The 24,195-nt window shown below is 35.9% G+C and overlaps 1 protein-coding gene across 11 annotated transcripts in view; it reads left to right on the top strand.

The window, feature by feature from the left end:
* Positions 1-24,195, top strand: part of JAKMIP1 (janus kinase and microtubule interacting protein 1) — a 153,271-nt gene that overhangs the window by 73,657 nt on the left and 55,419 nt on the right. For 10 of the 11 annotated variants that reach the window (XM_082758934.1, XM_082758930.1, XM_082758931.1 and 7 more), the window contains 5 exons: positions 8,577-9,071; positions 19,921-20,130; positions 20,872-20,991; positions 23,215-23,361; positions 23,976-24,116. In XM_082758934.1, the coding sequence (XP_082615060.1) occupies positions 8,577-9,071; positions 19,921-20,130; positions 20,872-20,991; positions 23,215-23,361; positions 23,976-24,116 (1,113 nt within the window). The remainder of the gene's footprint in view (positions 1-8,576; positions 9,072-19,920; positions 20,131-20,871; positions 20,992-23,214; positions 23,362-23,975; positions 24,117-24,195) is intronic. The other variant, XM_082758937.1, reaches the window with a different exon arrangement.

Raw genomic sequence — 24,195 nt, 5'->3', positions numbered from 1 at the left:
GTAACAAACTCTTGTGGGGCTAATTAATTTAATTTTATTCTCCTAAATTATTTTCTCCCTCATGTATGTTCATTTATTAATGAATTATCTGAGAAGGAACTTTCTAATTAATGAGAGACATCACAAATGGAAATTAGTTGTAACATATTTCTGTGTGCAAAGTACTGGTGTTGGTTGTTTTTGGTTTTGTTGTTGTGTGATTATTTTTTTTTTTTTTTGGAGGGGGGGGATTTTATCCAAAAGACGTCAAAGACTTTGTGAATGTTTTCCCAATTCATTTTATTTCATTTATTGTTGAGACCGTCCAAGAAATTTCTCCTGTAAAACTGTTCCCCGCCATGTTTATACAATGCTTGATCTAAAAGTGATGTACTTGCAGTTCTCTGAATATGTACTGCTGTGGCTCTTGCTGTTTGTGTTTTGGTCATCTGGCATAAGAGCAGCTGGATTGTACAAAAATTGTAGTTACTTTAATATGAATGGAGACAGGACTCAACCTATCTGAACATTAAAGTCCTGTGCAGTAAACACAAGGAGATGCAGTGAATAAGCATCGTGTTGGTAGCCAGACTTAGGAAAATGTGAATCAGCTCAGTGGTTAAGTGCCGATGCTGAGATCCATGAACATTTAGAGAAGAATATTATCAAGTCTTCAGTATTCCTACTGAGATGGTTAGTAAACATTAGAAGATAGTCTTTCAACATTTCATTTTTCCTGAAAACAAGGTGTTACAGTATTTGCTGTCACTGCCATTCCATCTTCACTGAATTATGGTATTGTTTTTAAATGTTCTGCATTTGACTGTATATTTTATACAGTTGTGATAACAAAATGGTATTCTGCACACAGAAATATGTTAAGTCTAATTTCCATTTGTAATGTCTCTCATCAATTAGAAGGTTTCTCCTCAGATAAATCATTAATATACACATATACATAAGGGAGAAAATAGTTTAGGAGAATTAAATATAATGAATTAGCCCCACCAGAATTTGTTACCTTTCCTAACACAGTTTATGTCCCACAGGCTGCAGAGCTAGAATAAATGAGACATTTCAACCCAGTTGTCTCTGTGCTACCTTGCAATTTCACAGCTTGTTTTTGTAAGTCTTTATGCTTTTCCCCAGATTTCTTAGCTTTTTTTTTTTTTTTTTTTTTCATCTTTGGTGTCAGATACTGAATCTCTGTGTAACAGAGATTTAATGTAAGTTCTGAAAACTATTTTCAATATGTGAAATTAAAAAACAAAACAAAACAAAAAAAAGCAGTGGCATATGATTCTGGCAAAACATCTGTGTGTGCTGAGGATTAAAAAAGTAACAGGAAAGAGTTATGGTTAGTACACATGGAAGAATTCATACAGATTTTGATTTGAGAATCCAGACAAACTGAACGTATATAAATGAATGTTACCATCTTCAATGTATGGAAAAACAAATAAACAGATAACTTACTGAACTGTAAAGAGCCTCATCCTTAAGGGTCCCTTCCTACTCAGGATATTCTATGAACAACAAGGAGGTGGTAGGGGGTTATAATTGGCAATCGTCTTGGGGCAGGGAAATGGATGAAGTATTGGTAAAACAATGTGTAAAGGTTTTTCCTGTTAAAGTCAAAGGGCATTTGAATTCAGCTCTGTATTCTTGATGTATAAATTCAAATTCTTAATATTTAATAAAACCACTAAAATTAGAAAATCTGGGACATCTGTCAAATATAGTAGGTAACAGAAAGTTAGTAGGAATAAATGTGATAGTGTTACTTCGATTAGAGTTCAAAATTAGTAAAGGACTGAATATGCTAGACATGATAATGTAATTTCTAGTCCCAGTAAAACAGATATTAGAGCAGAGTAAGACATCGATAGACAGATGTTAAACAATGATTACACTTAAATTGGAAGAATCAACAAGAAAGTATCATAACTATGATTATGATACTGTTATGTTGGAAGATGTTGACAGAAAATGCGGTGCAAGGCATCCTTAAAAAAGTCAGAAGTTACAATGTGATCCACAAGAAAATTCTATTTAAAATGCTAGTGGGGCCTATGTAATTAAAATCTGTCAAATTATATATATAAACTATTTTGATCTGAAATACGAGGACAGTCACTGCAGCCTTCAGAAGTTTCTAGAGGATTCCACCAATACAGAACAGGAAAATATCCTCAGATATGAGTAGAAACACATTTTCTATAATATTGTCACATAATCTCGAGAGTTTAGGTTAAAAGATTATCAGAAGTGGAAAATCTTTAGGCAAGAAAGATTACAATAGAAATGTAAGATGGATATATATATATATATATATATATATAAATTTATTTTAAAGAGTTACTGCTGAAAACAAATATGCCAGAACTGGATAATTACAAAGGTGGACAGAATAAAGAGTGAAAACAAGTATGTTTTTTTTTGCTATGGAGAAAGAACAACGAGTAAGAAAGAAGAAGCAGAGGCAGGTGGACAGAAAAAGTGGTATTGGGCAGATAGATAACTTAGATATATATCTTTTATATCTTATATAACTGGAAGTGAGAAAAGCCGTTACTTTGTGAAGGTGCGATGCAATGGTGCAATCAGGAAGGAAGCCAGAAGAGTTCCTAGGCTGTGGACTGATGTGAAAATCTGTCACCTCCAATAAAGAGATTAAATCAGGCCTGTGAATTCTCCGGTAGTCTTTCACTATATTGCTTAATTTTCAGGCATCTACATTACAAGCTTAATATTCCACTGAAAAGTTATCCAATCCTAAAAAATACAGATTTTTAGCTTGTTTTATTCCCCCAAATTGTTTTAAATTTATTTTTAGCACAGAATTCTTGCAATCTAATTGGTAGATACTTTATTCTGTGACACATAATCCAGTTGTGTGAATTGTTATGAACTTCCCACGCTGAGTATTTTCATCTTCTCCTCATTCTGAAACTAGCCTGTTGCCAAGTCATTTTCTCTTGCTCTAAGATTCATTGGAATGCCATGTCACTTCCAAGAAAGAGCTTCAGGTGTCCAGCAGTTGTAAATCACCCAGTGCCCAAGGCTGTATGAGTAGGCTCTGATGCAAAGACCAAAGCGAGAGTTTGTGTTACAGCGGATGGAGATTGCAGCTGACGATGCTGTTCAGGTTCCCTATGTGTCCCTGGAGTGCCTCACAGAGGCACAGCTTTTGGGGTTGCTTTGCACTTCCCCTCCTTATCCTTGGATTCCGTACAGGAATAAATGTATTAAAGTTGTTCCAAACAGGTGTCCTCAATGAATCTTCTAGACTTGCCTCCCACCCCACCTCCAAGTACATTGCTGATGTGAGTAGGTATTATGCAGAGATTGCAAAGCTGATCACTCTTCAGTTTCAATAGCGGCCTTCTGTAGGTTATAACTAGCCCCCTTGGAAAAGACCAGACAGGCAAAGCTCATTCAGCAGATGGTGACATCTACGGTTTCAATATGGCTGATGTGGATGCAAAAAAACTTTTCCTGAAGAGCTTTTCAAGTGGTCTAGCAACAGTTCATTGATGTTCAAATGCTTGGTTAGACACCTTGACCCTCGTGGTGAGGTAGGAAGATTGCGATGAAGGCAACAATAGTTTCCTTTTCTAGCCAGCTGCAGAATGGGAGGTATATATGTAGAAGAAGATGTTCTTTGATACCTTGAAAAGCAGAAAAGAAAGAGGAAAAAGAATTGTGCATGATGTACTTACCAAATGTAGAATTTCAGAAGCATATGGCAAATTCACTTGATATTTCTGTTTACAACCTGTTAATGCTATGTTTTTCCAATTTAATTTAGAGTAGATAGCCTTGGCTCTGAATTTGGAGCAATGAAAGCTTGTGTTACCTGCATTGTGGAGAGATGATGGTTCAGAGCAGTTTGCAGATACTCAGGATTATTCAAGATCAGGCCCGGAACAAATTATTTCTATTAAATATTGTTAAGATTCTTCAGATGATCTTGGCTAGAGCAGGTTTGAGGTGCATTGGTTACCACTGGATTTATGTGTACCCAGTTGTACCAAAAAGAGTTCTTATTTTACTGGTTTTGTTCTTCTGTGGTTTTGTGTGGTTTTTGTTTGTTTGTTTTGTTTTGTTTTGTCTCATCATGCCACTGGAATCCACACTAAAAATGTTTTCTTCCCTACACACTTTCCAAAATGACACATTTGTATTACCATATTCCGTTGCAGAGAAGAAAGTTTTTAAGATGTTGCTGTAGATATTGCTGCAATTCAGTTAAGCCGTATTTAGTCACACAGTAGGATAATTTGTCAACTTTTTTATTTCTTGTCCTTTTACCTACAGTTAGTTGATCTCTAACTTTAACACAAAAGATAAATTCAAGGCAAATATTTAAGAGAAACAGAATGAAATGCTGCTGAATGCTTTTTCAAATATCAGTTTGTATCAGACTATGTGACCCTTGTTTTAAATGTAAAAATGTTTTGAGGAATCTTTCTGGTGATGGTAGAATCCCTGTAGAGTTAATCTACTGTGTATGAATCTGCTCAGTGTGTGTTTGCAGAGAAGTTTTAGAGGGACTATAAAATTGCATAAATATCTGATAGGGGGAGTAAAGATGGAGCCAGACACTCTCAGTGGTGCCCTGAAAGCCTGCATGAATTTGTTTGCTTATTGGCTTAATTTCTTGGTTATGCTTGATATTGTTCCTGTGAACAGAACAGCTTTCTCATTAAAAAATAATAATATAAAAAAAAAGGAATGCCGGAAACTAAAGAAAGACAAATTGCGTTTAAGTTCATTTTGAAACTGAGAGTAAGGTATATGGGAAAATGCCATATTACTATTTTCATTCCATTGGTTGCTCTGGAAGCAAGAAGTATAAAGATTTGCTTATTGTGAGGGAGGGAGGGACAGAGGGAGAGAAGTTCATAGCTTTCAGGGAAGACCGAACAGATAGATCTGTCTATCTTCTCTGATAAGAAGCAATAACAAGAAAAGACTTTTTAAAGACCTTGAAAATTAGGATGCATCTGTTTTACTGGGTCATGAAGAGTGATATGCATTTAAGATGCCATGTAAAATCCAGTGATTTTAGAAGGACTGTTATTCTTTTTGTTTACATTACTCTTGCTAAAACTTTGTAAGTGAAATGACTGGATGATACGTGATGATATTCAGTTACTCTCAGTAGTTTAATGTGTGCTGTCACAGACAGCAACAATCCATATAGACATTGACATGCATTCAGAGCAAGATGAAAACCACTGAGCAAGCATACCATTTCATGTAAATCAGTACTCCTCCAAAATTTTGGAATCAGTTTCTCATATATTAAAATGCTTTTATGAAGTAACAATCAATAATGTGTTAGATGGAAAACTGCCTTTTAGTTGCATACTTAATGTACAGTATAACTAATTTTAAATTTCTGTAGTTCTGGAGAAGTACTAACCTTGTTTATAATTGCCATTATACACTTTGCTTTCCTGTGTAATTGTTTGTGGGTTTCATTTCTCAATTTCATTGCAATTTTCTTCACTCATCAGTAAAGAAATAACTAATATATTTAAGTCACTGTGAGTGTTGGCTCATTTGAAAATTTTACTATAAATTCATCCACTTGTGATAGTAGATAGGTTTAGCTTTGTTTTATATTGAATTGGGTACCCTAATGCAAGCACTGAAAATTGGTGTTATTGACCATAGGAATGGAACTGGATGTTATAAAATAAAATATGGGTATCTAACGAAGATAATTTCCAGTAGCTAGATTTACCATTTGGGGTTGAATTTTTTTTTCATAAAGAATTATCATCTGAATCATCTAGTAATAGTAAAACAGTACCTGTGCAATAATATCCAGGTCTGACAGTGCCTGATTCAGAAGTGTTACCTTTTCCACATCTGTAATTATAATGCTGTCCCAGCTGGTGTTTAGTCCACAGTGTATCTACATGAAAATGTAGATAGCTTCCCTCCCTATCCTGTTCCAATAAACAAAAATAATGAAACCTTCTAAATGTTTCCTGAAGTGGTATTACTGCTTATATTTTAACCCTTTACTTTTCTTTGGACTCAAAAGGTTATAGTATAGTAAATAGAGTTACATCAGGCTGGTGGGGTTCATTAGTGTGGTTCCACAGTGCTCCATTTTAGAGCCAGTCTCCTCAATGGTTTTATAAATGACTCGGATGTAGGATGTAAAGGTACACTGAGTAAGTTTGTGGATGACACTAAATTGGGAGGAGCTGCTGACTCCATTAAGGGTAGAGAGGCCAGGAGGGCCAACCATATCTTGGGGTGCATCAGGCACTGCACTACCAGCTGGTCAAGAGAAAGGATTGTCCCACTCTGCTTCGTGCTGGTGTAGCCTCACCATGAGTACTGTGTGCAGTTTGGAGCACCACAGCATAAGAAGGATATAAAATTATTAGAGTGCATCCAAAGGAGGGCTACAAAGATGGGGAAGGAGCTAGAGGGGAAGACGTATAAGGAGTGGCTGAGGTCCCTTGGGTTGTTCAGCCCAGAGCAGAGCAGGCCAAGGGGAAGCCTCATGGAGGCCTGCAGCTCCCTCACGGGGGGAGCGGAGGGGCAGGCGCTGAGCTCTGCTCTCTGGGGACAGCAACAGGACCCGAGGGAATGGTATGCAGCTGGGACAGGGGAGGGTCAGGCTGGGGGTTAGGAAAAGGTTCTGCACCCACAGGGTGATTGGGCACTGAGACAGACTCCCCAGGGCAATGGTCATCACACCGAGCCTGCTGAAGTTCAAGAAGTGTTTGGACAATGCTGTCACACATAGGGTCTGATTTTGGGGTGGCTCTGTGTGTAGCCAAGAGTCAGACTTGATGATCCTTGTGGATCCCTTCCAACTCAGGATATTCTTTGATTCTATGACTGCAGAATGTAGACATGCGAAAAAATAAATTGTATTAATTATGCCTGAACAGTAAATGTTAGTCTGAATATTAATAGAGGTCTCCCCTCCATATTGCATTAAAATCTGAGGCAAGTTGCAACTTTACCATAGTTTAGCATAAATGAAATCCATTGTGTGACTACGGATCCTAGCTGTGCATAGCAGAGATGCAAGCAGTCTAGGAACACTGTAGCAGTGCCTAACATTCAGCTGCTCAGTAACCTCATTTTACCATGAAGCACTACGTAGTTTATATTTTTGTATTCCCACTCAAGGTTAAAATACAAATGTTTGAAATCTCTGCTTCTCTGCTTCTCTCTGACTTCCCTTAAGAGTAGCAGATCATATGTGGAGCTCATCTTTTGGCTGACACTCCTATAGGGGTTGTAGGTGATATTATTACTGACATTATGTGTGATTGGATAAATTATACACTTTCTGGTATATTATAATAGAGAAGCAAGTCTTTCTCCCTCTCTCTCTCTCTTTTTTTTTTTTTTTTTTTTTTTTTTTTTTTTTTTTTTTCCCCTCCCCTTATATATTAATGTCTAATCCCACCTGGAAAAAACATTGCTTCACGTGCAGCCTGCATCATTTTATAATGAGATTTCATCACAGTGGGTATTACTATAAAGGTCTTATAGCCCTTTATAGGTCTTATAAGCCTTTATAAGGTCTTATAGCCCTTTATAGTAATACCCCCAGCCCTTAGAGTCACTGGCCTACATTTTCTGAGGTGTCTGGGACTCTGAATACCTCGTTTTTGGGGTGTCCGATCTGAAACCCCTTGAGTAGACTTGATTATTTTCAGAAGAACAATTAATTTGGTTTATCCAGTACGGACATTCCCATTAAAGTGGTTAAGAAATTAGGAAATACAAAATCAACTTCATTTTATTTTCCCTCTACTTACCCCCTCCCCAATGTTTCTACTAATAATACACCTTTTTAATACAATTTTTTAATACAATTAATACACCTTTTTAATACAATTTTTTCTTTCTGATACTTTAAGGTAAGGTCCTATTATCCTCCTCATCTTATTAGCAGGAAGTATCTTAGGTCAAGTAGTGGATTCGGGTGTAAGGATTTGGGACTCAAATCCCAAAGACAGTATGTGTGCGTAAATTAGATAAATCAGTCTATGCCTGGCTGGGGATCCCATCTGTAACACAGTGGTATGGCTTCTTAGCTACAGAAGGATGTTGTGGGAATAAAATAATTAAGTGTATGTAAAGATCTAAGTCCCTATGAGGATCCTTGAAGTATGGCCCTTTGAATATTAGAAGGTTTTCTAGCATTTCCTTCACAGCATAAATATGAACACTTCTGTCTCTGCTTCTTTTTCTCTCACCTTGTTGGGCACAATAGAGGGATTGTGGATAAGAGTAATCTGGGGTGGTTGATGGAGGAAAAAAGGACAGGGTTGGATGCTGCTTGGTTTTATTTTATCCCCTAATACTTTGAGATCTTGTTGCCAGTAACACATCTGCACAGCAGATTCCTTTGCACACACAGGAACAAGCATAGCCTTTTTCAAGCTCTAGTTCTCTAGCTGTTTACTGAAGAGAGAAATTTCAGGTATGCAGTCTTTGCTTTTCAATATTCAGGATAAGTTTTTAAGGTTTAAGACAAAGCTCCCTTGATGACTTTTAAAGGTGTAGAGGTACTTGCTAATCAATATTTTATATTGATGTTCCAGGTGGGTAAATTGAGAGAGAAAATCCAAGAGGTTAAGCAAGAAAGGGAGCAGGAGCAGCACAAACACGCTGCCTATGTTTCTGAACTGAAAGCTAAGCTCCATGAAGAGAAAATGAAGGAGCTTCAGAGTGTCAGAGAGCTACTGATTCGGCAGCATGAGCAGGAAGTAGCGAGAATGGTGAAAATCAAAGATGGTGAAATTCAGCGTTTGCAGTCAACAGTCAATGTCCTGCGGGACGGGGCAGCTGACAAAGTGAAGACAGCACTGCTAAGTGAAGCAAAAGAGGAGGCTCGGAAGGCGTTTGACAGTGAACGAATGAAGTTGCAACAGGAGATCTTGGAGCTGAAATCTGGTAAAAAGCAGCTTGAGGAAGCTTTGAACAACATTATGCAGGCAGATAAAATGAAAGCTGCTGATCTGCGCATGGCTTATCAGTCCCATCAGGATGAGATTAATAGAATAAAGCGTGAATGTGAGAGAGATATCCGCAGGCTGGTAAGTTCATTAAGTTGTACATGCTTATGGCAGTTTATGGCAGTGTTCAATATATTGCTTTATCTACCCACAAACAAATATCTAACTTGTTCTGCAGTGACATATTTTATCAGTGTTGGTTGGTACAATAGGCTGCTAGTTCCACTATTCTTTCTTCTGTACAGCATAGATGAGCCTTGGTTCCATGGCTGTCTCAACCCAATTAAAAGTTTTATGTCCCATCAAGTCAAATGTGAGTAAACCAAAACTTTCCAGAGTGATTTTTTTCAACAGATCAAAGAAATTGATTTTCCTTTCCTACTTGCCTGAGCTGTATTTCTTTACAAAAATCCCTTTGACCAAAACAGTGAGGCATTCATCATTTTTTAGTTCAACAACACCTTTATGAGATGGCAAAACTAAATTTTCATCACGATTTTATAATTTTATGCGTGAACCAGTTGCAATGAACCAAGACAATATATTTTCTCCTTCTGAATCATTGTCCAGCTCATTCAATTTTAACTATTATTACTCTTTTTGGCTTTTTAAAATTTCAGGGTTTTTATTATGCCTTTTAAGGGCAGAAAAATTAGGGTGCAGGACAGCAGGCTTTTGTCATGTTTCATAAGCTGTGGAACTTCAGCACAGATGGCCAGACTATGCCATTTGTATAAAATGGAAGAATGGACAAAATTTCCTGACAGCAAGTGCCCCAAATATTTCAAGTTCTGCAGCTTTGTAAAAGATAAAGAATCTATAACATGGGTCGTACACATCAGTGTACGCAGAGTAGTTCAACATCAAAGGACATTTGTGTTGGTACCATGATACTTTCTGTGCATATTCAAGATCTGATACTTAATCTGGCTAAACTAACAGTACAAAAGTTATGCAAATAAAATGTAAAATTATAAAAAATATATTATTATATTTCTCATATGTAAAGTCTGCATCTTAAATGGAAGAAAACATCCTTTTTCTGAAGCAAAAAAAATATTTTATCAGTTTATGCTTATACAGATAAGTCCTCTCATTTCTTTGGTTCCTTAGGAAAAAAGATGGTGAGGGAAAGCTATGAATGGGTGATGATTTTCTTTCTGGGGCAATTAAAGCTTTTAATGCAGTTAATATTTGTGCTTTAAATAGATCGGATATTGATCAACTCTCAGGGGTGTCATTTCCTTGATAAACACACTTGATAATGACCACTGCAAAGACTGACAACATGATATTACTGAGAGCATAGTTTCTTTCATGTTTTGTTCCATATTATACATCTAGAGTCTTAAAATCATGACTATAAAGCACAAGTAATTTTAAAAAAGTATTAAGGAGGAGAGGAGCTTACTGCATTGTCACCTGTGTTTTTCTAGAGAATAGTTGATATTAAATTTAGTTTTCTTAAAACCCAAGAAATGGTGAGGTGAGGCACATATGCATCCCAGATTTTGTCATCATGAATTACCCCAGTAAACACACCTACAGTGTGTCTTTGAGTGGTACTGTAAAGGAACTGCACTTCTCTTTCAACAGTCAAACCTTTCAGCCTGCTGTGATATGAAAGTGATGAAGAGGGCCATTCAGGGTTTCTCATCTGGCACAAAACAATTCTATCAAATCATTCAGAATAGTAATTGGAGCCTTACTGGGCTAATCCATTTCTTCCTCCATTATCCAGTACAACTATGTCCATAAAAGATGACTATATTTAAAGCATGTGTAGATAACTCCTGTTATCTACTCCCAGCTCTGATGGAATTCTGCCATTATTTTCATGGCCTTTCACTAGAAGTGTTCATATTCCTCTCCACCTTAACGTGGGGAAAAATATCAGAAGTCTGGTGTTGCCCTGCAGTGGCTTGACCCCTTTCAGATTATGAATTTCACTTTTTTTCATTAAATTGTGTGAGTTTTTATTACCAAAAAAAAAAAAAAAAAAGTGTTTCTTCCAGGAATTCATAATGATTTAGGCAGTTGTTTCTGTATAGGGCACTCTTTTACTCTGGGGCAAGCTAAAAAACAAACAAACAAAAAACAACAAAGAAACAAAAAAAAACACTGCAGAGTTTTTAGGTGTTGCTATCTTCTGCTGGCAGAGTAAGTGGGATTTGAGTCAGATTATCAGGATATTTCCCTCCCTCCTGCCCCCTCATTTTAAATAGTGCAAAGGATGCTTGCCTTCAATTTCAAATCAACTGTGTCTGTAGCAGATTTGGGGTACTCTATTATTTTAGATCCTACCCTTGTGAAATGAAATGGCAAGAATGTGGTATTAGTATTAGTGCAGATCTATAACAGAGCTTCAATTAACATGCTTTTTTGTATGTGCAGTATTAAGAAATCAGTATGTTTGGTATTAATGGCCAAAATGAGCTGGACATACCATAATTGAAACTCAGATGAAGTAAATCAGGATTCAGTGTATGATTGTCCTGATAGACTTGACAGATTTATTTTTATATTTTTAGATCACAGGTTTTGCAGATTTATTCTATATAAATATTGCAGCTGGGAAAAAAAATAAAAAATCAATACTATTACCAATGGTTTTAATACCCATGACTAATTTGAGCAAAATCTTGCTTTTTCTTGGCTTGCGGTCAAAAAATAATAAAAAAAAAGTATTGAGAAAAGAAAAAAGAAAAATCCATTGTCTATGAATATATGGATGTAATTACATTGGGTGCATTAACAGCCATGCTTGTATTGTACAAATGTTAGTATTTTAGAAATATTCATCGATTTTGAGATATGTCTTCACACTTCTGAACTGAGCCATGAAAAATACTCAATAAGCCTCAATACAAACAAGATGAATGGGAAGATTCTAGTTCCTAATAAGGGAAAGTAAAACAGCTACTTTACAAAGAATATGTTACTCTTTTTCTTGATATAGTATGAAACTATATTGGAATTTTTCAGTTCCTGTAACTGACTTCATATAACAGTTATATAAATGTTTTCATTGAGTCAAGGAACGCTTGTGGACATGGTTTTTTTTTTTTCCTTCTTCCCAAAAGAAAATACATAAAACTTGGAAGTAAAAATAACTAGTAAACAAAGTGGAGGCACAAGTGAAACAGAGGCTTTAAAAGTAAAGAGACAACTTGAAGAAGAAGATAAGAATGCAATAACAATTATTTCTCCTTTTTTTTTTTTTTTTCATACAATATTTTCCAAGTAGTTGAGTCTGAGTACTATACAGTATAGAACGAAAACTGTTATGATACAGATTGAGGCATTTCTTAAATATAGAAATAACATTAAAAACAGTAAATGGGAATAAAATCAGTAATAGCAAACTGAAAAATAATCTGCATGAAGGAAAAGTGTTAAAGTCTGTTTTTCTGGATCAGATTTAAAAAAAAAAAAAAAAAAAGAATATGCAGAATCATACTAGCACATTTTTATCCACTGAACATCACTATAAGCGGTTCCAAAACATGTATTCAGATGGAGGCTGTACATTGACAAGTGTGTACATTCCTAAATAGCTCTATATCAACAGACTTTTAATAACATCCTTGTAAGTAGTATGTCTAGTTTCCCGACGAGGTCTGGGGTGGTATGAGTTAATTTAATAAAATACCTGATAAATGCTGAAAAGTAAATTTTTTTTCATTTTTTTCCTGAGCCTCCAGTTGCATGTCATGTAAATGAGCCTCCAGTTGCATGTCATGTAAATGACATGCAACAAGTTTCCTCTATTGGAAACTTCTTTAACATCAAATCTTTCACCCAATTTACAGATAAATACTGTTCAACCTAGTTAAAGTCTTCACACACACGGTCTTCCTGAACATTCCTAAACAGTTCAGATTTAAATGAATTGAAAGACTTTTGTCACTTTAATGTAAAATAGACACAATTTTCTTATTCACAAAATCAATGTACTGGCCATCAGCCCAATGTAACCTCATTTACTTTAACCCTATGAGCCTGACCCATCAGCCAATTGTTGCATGAATTATAAACTCCTTCCATCGTGGAACTCTTCTGCAGTTTAGTGTTTCCCAAATATGGCAAAATGCCATACCTGAAAGAATATAATTCAACTTAATAGATTAAGTAGTTTTTTTGGATTTAAATTCAAAGCAAGAATTGTTCCAGTTCAGAACAAAACCAAAGTCCAGATTTCAACTCTAGTCCTTCGTAAGTTGGTGTTTTCTAACCTTGCACAGCTCTTACTGTGTGTGTCTGCCTATAATGACCTACTGTATTTCTTAGCATTAGAATTTCATAAGTGAACTGGAGTATCATAAAATATAGAAAAAAATAGATTCTGAGGGTTGTGTCAAGGTTATCCCAAAATCCTGTTCGAAGCAGTGCTATCTTAAAAGTTGGATCATGTTGCTCAGGGCCTCATCCAGTCAAATTTGAAAATCTCTGAAGATGAAGATTCCACATCCTCTATGGCAGCCCCAATACTTACGGAGTGAAATATCTTTCTTCTTTGACCTATTTGGAATTCCTCTTTCTGTTACCACTGATTGCCATGCTTTTCATTTTGCTATTTCATTTGCCATGCATCTTTGAGAAAAATCTGCCTGGTTTACCCCAATGTCCCCATTTATAGTTGCAGTGGTAGCAACACCAAAGGCTTTTCTTGTTTTCTTTCCTTTCCCTTTTTTTTTTTTTTTTTTTCTTTTTTCTTTTTCCTCTTCTTCTTCTGCTGAACCATCAGCTGCAGTTGACTTCCACGTTTTTCTGTTGCAGAGCTTAAACTATTTAAGGGTCCGGAGTTTCTATCTGTTTTGGGTGAACTCCATGAGATTTCTCCATCACGTCAAAGTCACTCTGAATGGCAGACATCTCTACTGTAGCAGCTCCCAAAATTTGGTGTTCCATTTCTTCATCTGGGTAGTTGATGAAGAAGTTAACAAGCATTATTCTCTTCAATTTTTAAGGGGTAAAATTTATATGTCCAAATAAAAATCTGTCTTGCAAGATTCAGCAATTCTTTTCAGTAAAACATGAAAAACAGTAGGAGCAAAAGTTTAACACTCCACCAAAAAAACAAAATTACATCCTTTGTATTGGCTGTAACTATTTCCTTGTAACATTCACTTTCTCTCGCATTCACTTTACTAGGATTTTGCCATTTTAAGGCATTGGTATTTGTATCTCTAGGTTACACCCTGGAGTGTGTGTGATAAAGAGTCTTTTTCTCTCTCAAAATTCTGGTAGTTGGCTATTGGCAGGGGGACTTTTTGTTCCTCTGCTGCCCTGAGACTTGAAAAGAGTGATGGGGCATGGCTTTTTTCACTTCACTTGTGCAGTGGATATAAGCATGAGTTTTGTTTCTCACAAATAGTGAATTTTTGAAACTGAAAGCTGAGTTTTGAATCTTCCAAGTGTGTCTTTGAATTTTCTAAGTGTGTGCAGTCATGCATGGTTGGGTAGAGATTGCTGTGACATGCTTCTTATCACCCACTTAAATGTGTATGTATTTTGCACGCAGCTGCTGATATCAAATTGTATGCTGCTGCTCTGGATTTTGCCATCTGTTTGAGAAGCCTGTTTCAGTTACGTTCCAAGGCTGAACTAATCTCCTGCAAAGACCCTTCTACCACCTTCAGCATTTTAGGACTGCAAATAAAACTTTGCTTTCAGACCTCTGAAGATTTATGCTTCTCCTCTCAAGAGCTAACAGGGCAACATTCCACCCGAGCCTTGTATTTTTCCTGAATCAAGCAGATCTAATGGAAGTGCTTTATAATACAGGCTCAGCATTTTGTGTTTATTCTTAGTGTTTTCTTAGGATTCTATTATTGTAGGTAGGTCACAAATCAGACTTTTATGTACTTTTACAAAGTACATAACTCTTTAGACAGTATTAAGAACCCACAGAAATGATGTATGGTGTGGCACCTGGACAAGAGCTCATGAAGTTTGGATTACTGCGTTTTTCTACTTTTTCCACCATTTGACTACTTTTATTTCAGTTCTTTCAATGAACAATTAAGAGGCTGCAGTCACCTACAGTACTGCAGAGTGCTTTCTTTTGAGAAATATACCGGAAACCTATCGAAAAGTTCCGGAATTTTCTGTATTTATAGTGTATCTTGTATAATTTATCAAAACTTTTAATATATTCCTTAATTAAAAAAAAAAAAAAAAGTTATTGGTGGTAAATATTGTCTAGTGGTTTAGGAAAATTTTAAGAATAAGTCCCAACTACTTGCACATATAACCCTTCCTTCTCCACTGGATGCCTAGCATCTTTTCTTCCTCTTTTTCTGAGGTTCCTAGATAAGCAGCAAGCATTTAAATAAATAGGTGACCATGTCTGCTGTAGCGGAGACTACACACAGCCTAGAAATGTTTTGATTCCTCTCTCCAGGTGTGCTTTCAGTGTAGAATATTGATTAGATCTTACTGGCCTTTTATTAATGTAAAAGATGTTAATTCTATTTAGTTCTAACTATTTATTTGAGTAGTCTCTCCTTTCTATTTTTCCAAGTAACTAGCAGTCCTCCTGTCAAGATAACCCTATTTTCAATGTCAAGCATTTAGTATAAAGATCAATTCAAGTTCTTCTGGAGAAAAGCACTGTAGAATTCTGTTCTGCAGTTGGCTAGGAGATAACTTTGATATGGATGGGTCTTACATTTGGCCATGCAGCAGCTGGCTTTTTCCACTTTGAAAACTGAGTATGTGACTGCCTTGATAGATCTTGCTTTTAATTCCCTGGGAATTTCTCTTTCAACTTGGTGAGAGGCTAAAGTTCCCCCAAAGGTCTCAGACTTTCTTTCATTGCAGCTATTGAAGTGTAGGATAATTGGCACAGAGATACTTTTTCCAATGGCTGCTTGGTTTTCTTTCATGTCTGATAAATATTATTACAACACTTATTTCTGCTCGTTTCTCATAGCTTTTAGAAGGCTTAGATACCTGTTCTTAGGAAACCATGCAATTTTGGCACAAGCTATAAACACTAGCTCTTCACGGATATAATGCAGGTAATTGCTGTGTTCCGCACCTAATATATGACAGTACAAAACCCATTAATTAAGAAATGATACTTCAGAAAGCGGTAATTTTAACAACACCAGAGTTACTTCCAAGGTGATTTTGTAGTAATATCCTACTACAGCTGACCTTATTTTCTTTTCAATGCTCTTTCTGAAGTTATTTCTACTACTTCCCTTCTCAAAGCATATAATTGAAAACAAGTTCTAACCTCTTGCTGCTCCACTGCCTTCTGATCACAGAATCACTTTTTATGCTGAATTGTGGCATGCTTAACTGCATAAAGAAAAATGTGACTTTTATAAAATGTTTTAAAATCCATGTGGAGCAGAATGCAAAATAATATGTGTGACCCTGTTGTATTGTATAGCTGCAGAAAAAATAAATAAATAAATAAAAGGTCAATTTTTTAAAACCGAGAAAAAGTTAGGAACCAAAACAGGCGGTTGGAAGGAGTTTCTGGGATTATCTATTTGATTCAATGTAATACCTGTGAGCCAATGCTTGGATTGGGATTTCACCTCGCTAAATATGCTGGAATAAAAGATGGTCTCTACCCTTTGTATCTTACTGAGCGGTCTCAAATGAATAGTAGTACAGGGAAGAAAAGACAAAAGCAGTGGGACAAGCTCTCACTTGCTTGTCTTATCTATATTGTGCCACAGATGCAGAAACATCCTCTAGGTACCTGCTGTGGCAGGTCCTGCACCATATTCCCAGGACCACGGGGGGCTAGGGAATGCAGCGGAAAAGCTTCTGCTTGCTCAGAATCATGTCATAAATCATCAAGTGAGACCTGATTCATCCCAGTTTATCAGCTTCGGCCTAGTGCTGACCTTGGCATACCTGTGTGTGTTTGTGTATATATATTACACATACACACACAAACACATGTATAAGTACCAAAATACTTATGGGAAAAACAAACTTATATAGATGTAAAAAGCTTTTAAGCAAAAGGCTTCTTAATCTGCTGAAGGGCTTCTCTACCTGAAGGCTTTTTTTTTTTTTTTTTCCTTGCTACATCACATGGTGTAATAAAAAAAATTGCTTTTCTTTAGACAATGTGGCTTCCTAGACAATCTTGGCTATGACAATGTTACTTCCACAACATGTATTCGGTCGAAAGAGCATCCTACAGGGAAAGCATATTAATTCACTTTGGATTTAATTTTCCTAATGGAAAACACTCTTTCTGTTGCTAAAATAAAAACCTGAATACATAGTCTGATAGTATACGGCTGTTTTGCTTTATCCTAATACCTTTTTTGTTTTGTATAACCAAACCAGGCAAGGCTTCTTCAGGAAAAGAATAGTTCTCCAGTGGTGTTGAACTGGCTTGGTGACTACATGAATGCTTTTACAACTGTTAAAATAAGGCTACACATTGCTTAAGCCTCTTTGAAGAGTTGTTTTGTCTCTGACTATCAGTTTATGTTCAGTCTAGGAAAAGGAGAGATATCACTTGGGTTTAGTCTTGTATCTTTTGCTTTGCCTGCCTGCCCCTTGACCTGGCACCTCACCCACTTGGAGCTGAGGGATATTGCATCCCTGAAAAATCATCTCCCCCTGCCTCCTCCCTTTTCTTTTTTTCCTAATTTGGAATCTCTACTAAGAAAGCAGATGGGGAAGATGAACAAATTTGCTCTGTAGTATGCAAGTGAGAAGAAAGATAGTAAATCTTTGGGTCAGGCATTGCGGTAAATTTAAGAAAAGTGAGGTAGTGACTGGGTTGATATATTTACATTGAAATCATATGTGTAACTGTCCCCTTCAAGAAAGGAAAAATGTATTGTGAACCAGGCATCCAAAACAGAATTCAAGGCGTAGGTGTTATTGCTGCTTCTCTGTTCATCTCTATCAGTTAGTTTTAAGTTACTTGAGTAAAATTGCTTAGAAAATCCTGCTAGTTTGTGCTTGTAATTAAATTATCACTCTTACAGTACTCTGTACATTTGTGTATATATGCATGTTTACTTGTGTAAGGATTCTCTACTGTGTAACTTAAGATATAAGTCCAAATTAAAAAAAAAAAAAAAGTATGTAGTAATGGCTATTGTGTTACTATTTTCAATTCTTATCAATGTCTCAATGATTTTTCTATTTGATTGAAACTCTTTTTTTTTTTTTTTCTCCAAAAATTTTCACCACATAGAATTTATGGTAGAAGAAAAAGCAGTATGCAGAGTAGAGGGTAATTCTGCCTTCTTCCCTGCCTTCCCCTAACCCCACCCTAGACCATGCTCTTTCATGGCCTTTCTTTGTGATGTGTGTGAGCTTGTGTGCCTTCATCCATGGAAGTGTCTGTGAAGGGTGACCTGAGCACCATTTCATTGATGACACGTTTCAGAAGGTTTATTCTGCTGCAGTTCAGCATCTATCAGTCTACACCAAAATTGTTGCTTTCTTTTTATTTCCAACTTAAACACTTATATTGTTCCATTTAACATTTAAGTTGTGAGAGTATGAAGAGTACAAAATGTGTGACTAATTGGGTAATTAAAATCAAGGCTGCCTACATAACATTAGTTCTTCCTTGTTAAGTGTGTGCCTCACATGGCCAAGTTTCTATCTCAGTTACATAGATGCAGTTCCACTTATTTCAGTATGAACACCTGTGTTATTGAGAGCCAAACTTTGTCCACAGTATTTAGTTACATGACATTTTTTCCTCTGAAGAGATCCCGAATAGATCAGTGTGCATGACAGACAGCATTCAGTGAATGAGGCAGCTGCTTAATTTTTGTCATTGCTGTTCTCTGCACAGTCCCTCTTTTTTTTTTTTCCCAGGGTGTGGGAGAGTGGGTTAGAACTTGACTGAAGGACTTCTATGGGTGTAGGACTATAATAAACAATACATGTATGATTTAACAAGTTCGTGGTTTTATTTTTATTTTTTGCATACAAATATAATACTCTGACTTCCAAATTTCCATGAGTTTGTTGGCCAATAAAATGATTTAGTAAACTGAAGGAGGTACAACATGGTTCTAATAAATATATCATTAATGGTTAATATTCTTGTTAAGAGTTGTGTTTCTATAGTAACTGCTGCAGATTCGCACTTCTAGCATTTGGAATAGTACCAAACTGAATTTAACACTGATGCTGGGAGGGACAAATCCTATGAGAGCTGCAATAGATCCCTGCTAGCAGCATGCTTTATTTGGAATCGAGATGTATGAACAACACAGTTCAGTAACCATAGATGGTGTTTAAAAAGTAGTTCTCCCTACCATTTATTCTAATGCTCGGCATGCATTTGCTTTTTTCCTTCTATACAAAGACTAGGCCTCCTTTGAATCTTAGAGCAAAGGCACACAAAATGCTTAGGTATGCTTAAGAATTGATGTTGAAATGTGTGTGTATGTATGCTACTAATTTTAAAACGACTGTGAAGAGATTCACCTTGTGTGATTTTTCACTAATAAAGAGGGAAGTCAGCAAATTTTTATTGCTCAAACTTCAAAATATAGCTTAGGTGAGTTTTAAGGAGTCTTCTTGTCTTACCTCATACTAGCCTTGTGTGTCTTCTCTGGGACATAGTGAAGGGAGATTTCTCTTCAGCTAATAGAAGTGTATAGTGTGTATAGTCAGATAAAATAGAGACAATTTCAGTGGCTTTTTTTTCTGTTTCAGTGTGTGTTTGCATCTATTTTTGTTTGTTACTTGATTTGAGACTGCACTCAGCAAACTCATGATCAAGTGAAGGCTGAAACTCTTTTAAGGGAAGGGAAAAAGACTTCAGAGAAGAGATATCTTCCTTTTAGCAACCCAAGTTTGGCTGCTGGTATAAATCTGAGAGAAACAGAACTTCGTTTTTGCAATTTTGTGGTAAATGCAGTAAACACTTGGGGATTATAGAAACTTCCTTCTTGCTTTTTTGTCTTTCCAGATGGATGAAATAAAAGGCAAAGACAGAGTGATTCTGGCTCTGGAGAAAGACCTTGGTGTCCAGGCAGGCCATACACAGAAACTCCTCCTTCAGAAAGAAGCTTTGGACGAACAGCTTGTCCAAGTAAAGGAGGCAGAACGATACCACAGTAGCCCTAAGAGAGAGCTTCCTGCAGGAGTGGGGGATATCACTGAGCTGATGGGAAGCCCGGTAAGAAAATTGTATTCCCTTCAAAAGGGAAGCATGGGACAATTACTGCCTGTGTATTCACATTGTTTTTGTGGCTACTTTTAAGGACTACTAGAAGGACTAATTCATGATAATCAGCCTTGCACTGCATTGTGGTGTTTTGCTGATGGTTAGAAATTTCTTAGACCTGTTCAATTTCAAAAAATGTTGAAAAACAGGTGGATACAGAGCTTTTAGCTTGTGAGCTAAAAGTGAGCTTCATCTATGAACTAACTAGTTTTCTGTGACTGAAAAGAAACTTTCTTTATCTAGAATCCCATTATTTTCATAGAGTTGTTTGTTTATTTCATAATTTTAGAATTATAAAATAGAAACTATAGTTTTCAAAAGCTGCATGTGATTTTAATCCATGTGCTATGCATTGGATTTATTCTAGCTGATAATAAGAAATCTTGTGAGAAGTTACCAGTAATATATGAAATATTATTTATATCCACTTTTTTTTAATTAAAAAAAACAACCTTTGAAATCTTTACATACATTTGGCAAGTAGACCCTTTTAAATGTAAGATATCACATAGCACTTCCACAGTATGTTATTGTTTAGTTTTTCTTTTAATTAAAATATGCTTTCCAGACATTGATGTAATAGTTGATTTTAGATTTACACAGTATACTTGCTAAACCATGATATTACATTTATGGATAGTAAAGTATATTTTAAAAGGTAATTTTATATGTCTGTATGTTTTTGACATAAAGGAGCAGCATTTGGATGAACGAGATGTGCGGAGATTTCAGCTGAAAATCGCTGAACTGAATGCTGTAATAAGGAAGCTGGAAGACAGAAATACTCTCTTAGCGGATGAAAGAAATGAACTGGTAAATTAATTAGTAACAACACAGATGGTGACTGGGAGGGCATCTTTATGGTAAATGAATTAATTCCGGAAAGTCACTGTTATAAATAATTTACAAATTAGTCCTGCTTGGCCACAATCAATTATATCTAAAGGTAAGAGACATTTCTATGGATATTCACTTTGTCACCATAGACATGGATGGAATCCCTTTTGTTCCAGAGTAAGAAAGCTTTATAATTTTATTTTGGGGCCATTGTAACCAAATAGACTGGTAGCTTGCCTGTGGCACTGTGTAATAATGTTGTGTAAAACATGCATAATCCACGCACTCAAATTACTATATTAATCTTTGAAATAGACAAAATTGACATTAGTTTTGTGACATGCTTATGCTAGCTAAGAGTTAAAAAGCTTTCATGTACTGGAGATGAGTAATCTGCCATCCCCTTTCTCAAGGGTAATCTCTTAAGTAGGTGAAATTGTCCTAGGAGAATGATAGTAACTCATAAAAGAATGGATATGACAGTAATTTAAGAATGAATTTTATTAGCCTGCATTTCTTCTTAATTGCTTGTAATGAGATTAATGGTAAAACTCCCATTGACTGCAACGGAAAGTGAGTTTTAACAATAAGTTCTATACATGTCCTGTTATAATGCTCTATTCCCAGCGGCAGTAGAAAGGATTTCTCATTCTAATCAGGTGGAATTTTGCCCTCATGCAACCTGTGTATCTGACTGTAAAGCAATGCTATTATTTATGGTGAGGGTAGAATTTCAATACAATAAATTGAGTGGAGCACTGACATCTTCATAGTTTCTTTGACATACTTAGTTTTTCCTGTTGAGATTTGAGGGCTTTGCTTTATGACGAAAGAACTAAATTTAGTTGCAATATATTGATGATTATCAAAACTAATTTTTGAAATTTTCTTGTCCAAAATCTTGGCTGAATCTAGACTAGCAAAGTTAATTGAACCATACTAGAGTAAAACTGGATTAATTGAGAACATAATAATTTATAAAAAAAAAAAAAATCTATTCCATTTTAAATAGCTATATAGTCTAAACTGCCTTTTCATATGACAAAATTGATTCCTCGTTAATTATTTTATTTTATTGGGAGAGCATGCTTTTTAACCTGGGTACTATTATCTGTTTTCACTGCTTTGCCTAGATGCTGAGTGGTGTGGTTTTTCATTTTCTTTTTCTTCCACTTTTACCAGTACAGTTACTTTTCTCTACTCTGTACTCACAAGAACATCATGCTTTCTTTCAAGGTTGCATTATATAAAGACAAGATTATTCAGCCTCCTAATCCCTTCTGTGGACATAAGTCATTCAAAACATCCCTGAAGAATGCTAAAGTACTGCAACACCTTTACTGCAGTGTCCCTCTAAATGGAAGGCATGTATGACTCAGTCAAATGCTGAGGTTTCAGAAATGCATTTTGGAAATCATATGGAAGAGGTTTTGTCATATTTCAAGACAATACTACATAAACCCAGTAATATCAGTAAGCTCTTGTGATTAAGTACTGTAAAAATCATTTTATTCTGAGAACGAAACAGAAAACCAAATATTCATAGAAATTAGCTCAGGAGAGATTATCTTTTTCTCATTTCTGGTTAAAACTCAGAAAATTGAAAAATCTTTTATTGGGAAAAAATATAGAAAATGACACAAGGATTAAAGAAATAAAAGTAGCGGAATATTGAATGCACACAAATACAAGAAAGGGCAGTAATTTGCTTCACATAATTGTCTAACATCGTAAGACCACAGGAGCAAAATTGAGCAGCTTGGAAATGTCAGCAGAATGCTGAGATTGAATCTGTGCCCTCTGGCTGACTCTCTTATTGCTCTAATTACACATTAAGTATATGTTTTTTTAAAAGTAAAGGAGGAAAAGTTTACCAGGGGATAGTTGAGTTGTTGAAAGATTGCTACCCTAGACACAGTTGATCACAGTAAGTTTATATGTAACAAGATTAGTTTATCAAGAAATCAATTTTTCAGATAATCATAAGCATTTTCCAGGAGCAATATAAGGACCAGAGCTATTTCTTTTTTTGCTTGGACTCCTTTAGTTCTTAGTTTAGCAATAGCCTATCAGATGTCAATTAACAAAAGAACTAAACTTTCTGAATGAAGGATAAAGGCAAGAGAAAACCCACAAATTTCTTCTTTCCTACAACTACGAACTAAAGCACAGCTTACTTTGTTCCTTTGCCATTTACAGCTGAAACGTTCTCGAGAGACAGAAAGTCAGCTGAAGCCTTTGGTTGAAAAAAATAAGAGGATGAGCAAAAAAAATGATGATATGATGCAGTGCATTCAGAGAATGGAAGAAAAAATAAAAAATCTGTCCAGGGAAAATATAGAATTGGTAAGTAATCATATCTACTGTCATGTTAAGAGAACACAGTTGCTTCAAGGTGGAAGTGTTTGTGAGGCTTTTGCTTTGGTACAGACATTTCAGAGTCTCAACCACAGGATGGTATATCTGTCAAATTCAGCCAATGCACGTGAATATTCCTATTCTAAATTCATAGTGACATATCCTTTGTGTCTTTGTGTTGTATCAATTCACACTGATTAAGGAAACAGATCACAAATTGTTAAAAATGTGTTTGAAGCCTGTAAAAATTTATGACAAAATCAGCTTCAGTAATGCTGCTTTTTTGACTAAAAGTCAAAACTGAATTTAAATGCATGTGCCAATAGCTCTACCATTATAGAATGTTGAGTTTGCTTGTCTCTAATTTTGTCCTGATGGGTCTTTGATGCTGCCCTAAAATACCTTATGTGAAGTACTAACCCTAAGGCACACAGAATGTACAATATTTTGTTGGTAAAAGAGGCCTTATGTTGTGGTGTGGGATGCAGTGATGAGTATGCAGAATTCTTGATTGCTACATCATATGTGAGGATGTTCTTACTGTTATGGGAAGACCCTTTAAAACATTCTTGTTAATAACAGATTTCATTTTAATTTTGTAGAAAGAGAAGTTATCTGCACAACCAGCACTGAAGAGGCACACATCTTTAAATGATCTTAGTAGCACACGGGAGGAACAAGAAATTGAATTTCTTAGACTGCAAGTCAAAGAAAAACAGCACGTTATTGATGATCTCACAGTGGTAATACTTCTCACATCTGGTACACATATATGCATGCATACACATCTATAGGCAAACTGAAGATTTGAGAGCAATATTT

This window comes from Aythya marila (assembly GCF_965140915.1).
Source record: "Aythya marila genome assembly, chromosome: 4".
Classification (NCBI taxonomy): Eukaryota; Metazoa; Chordata; class Aves; order Anseriformes; family Anatidae; genus Aythya; species Aythya marila.
Note: the sequence above shows the minus strand (reverse complement) of the source record. Positions and strands in the feature narration are given on the sequence as shown.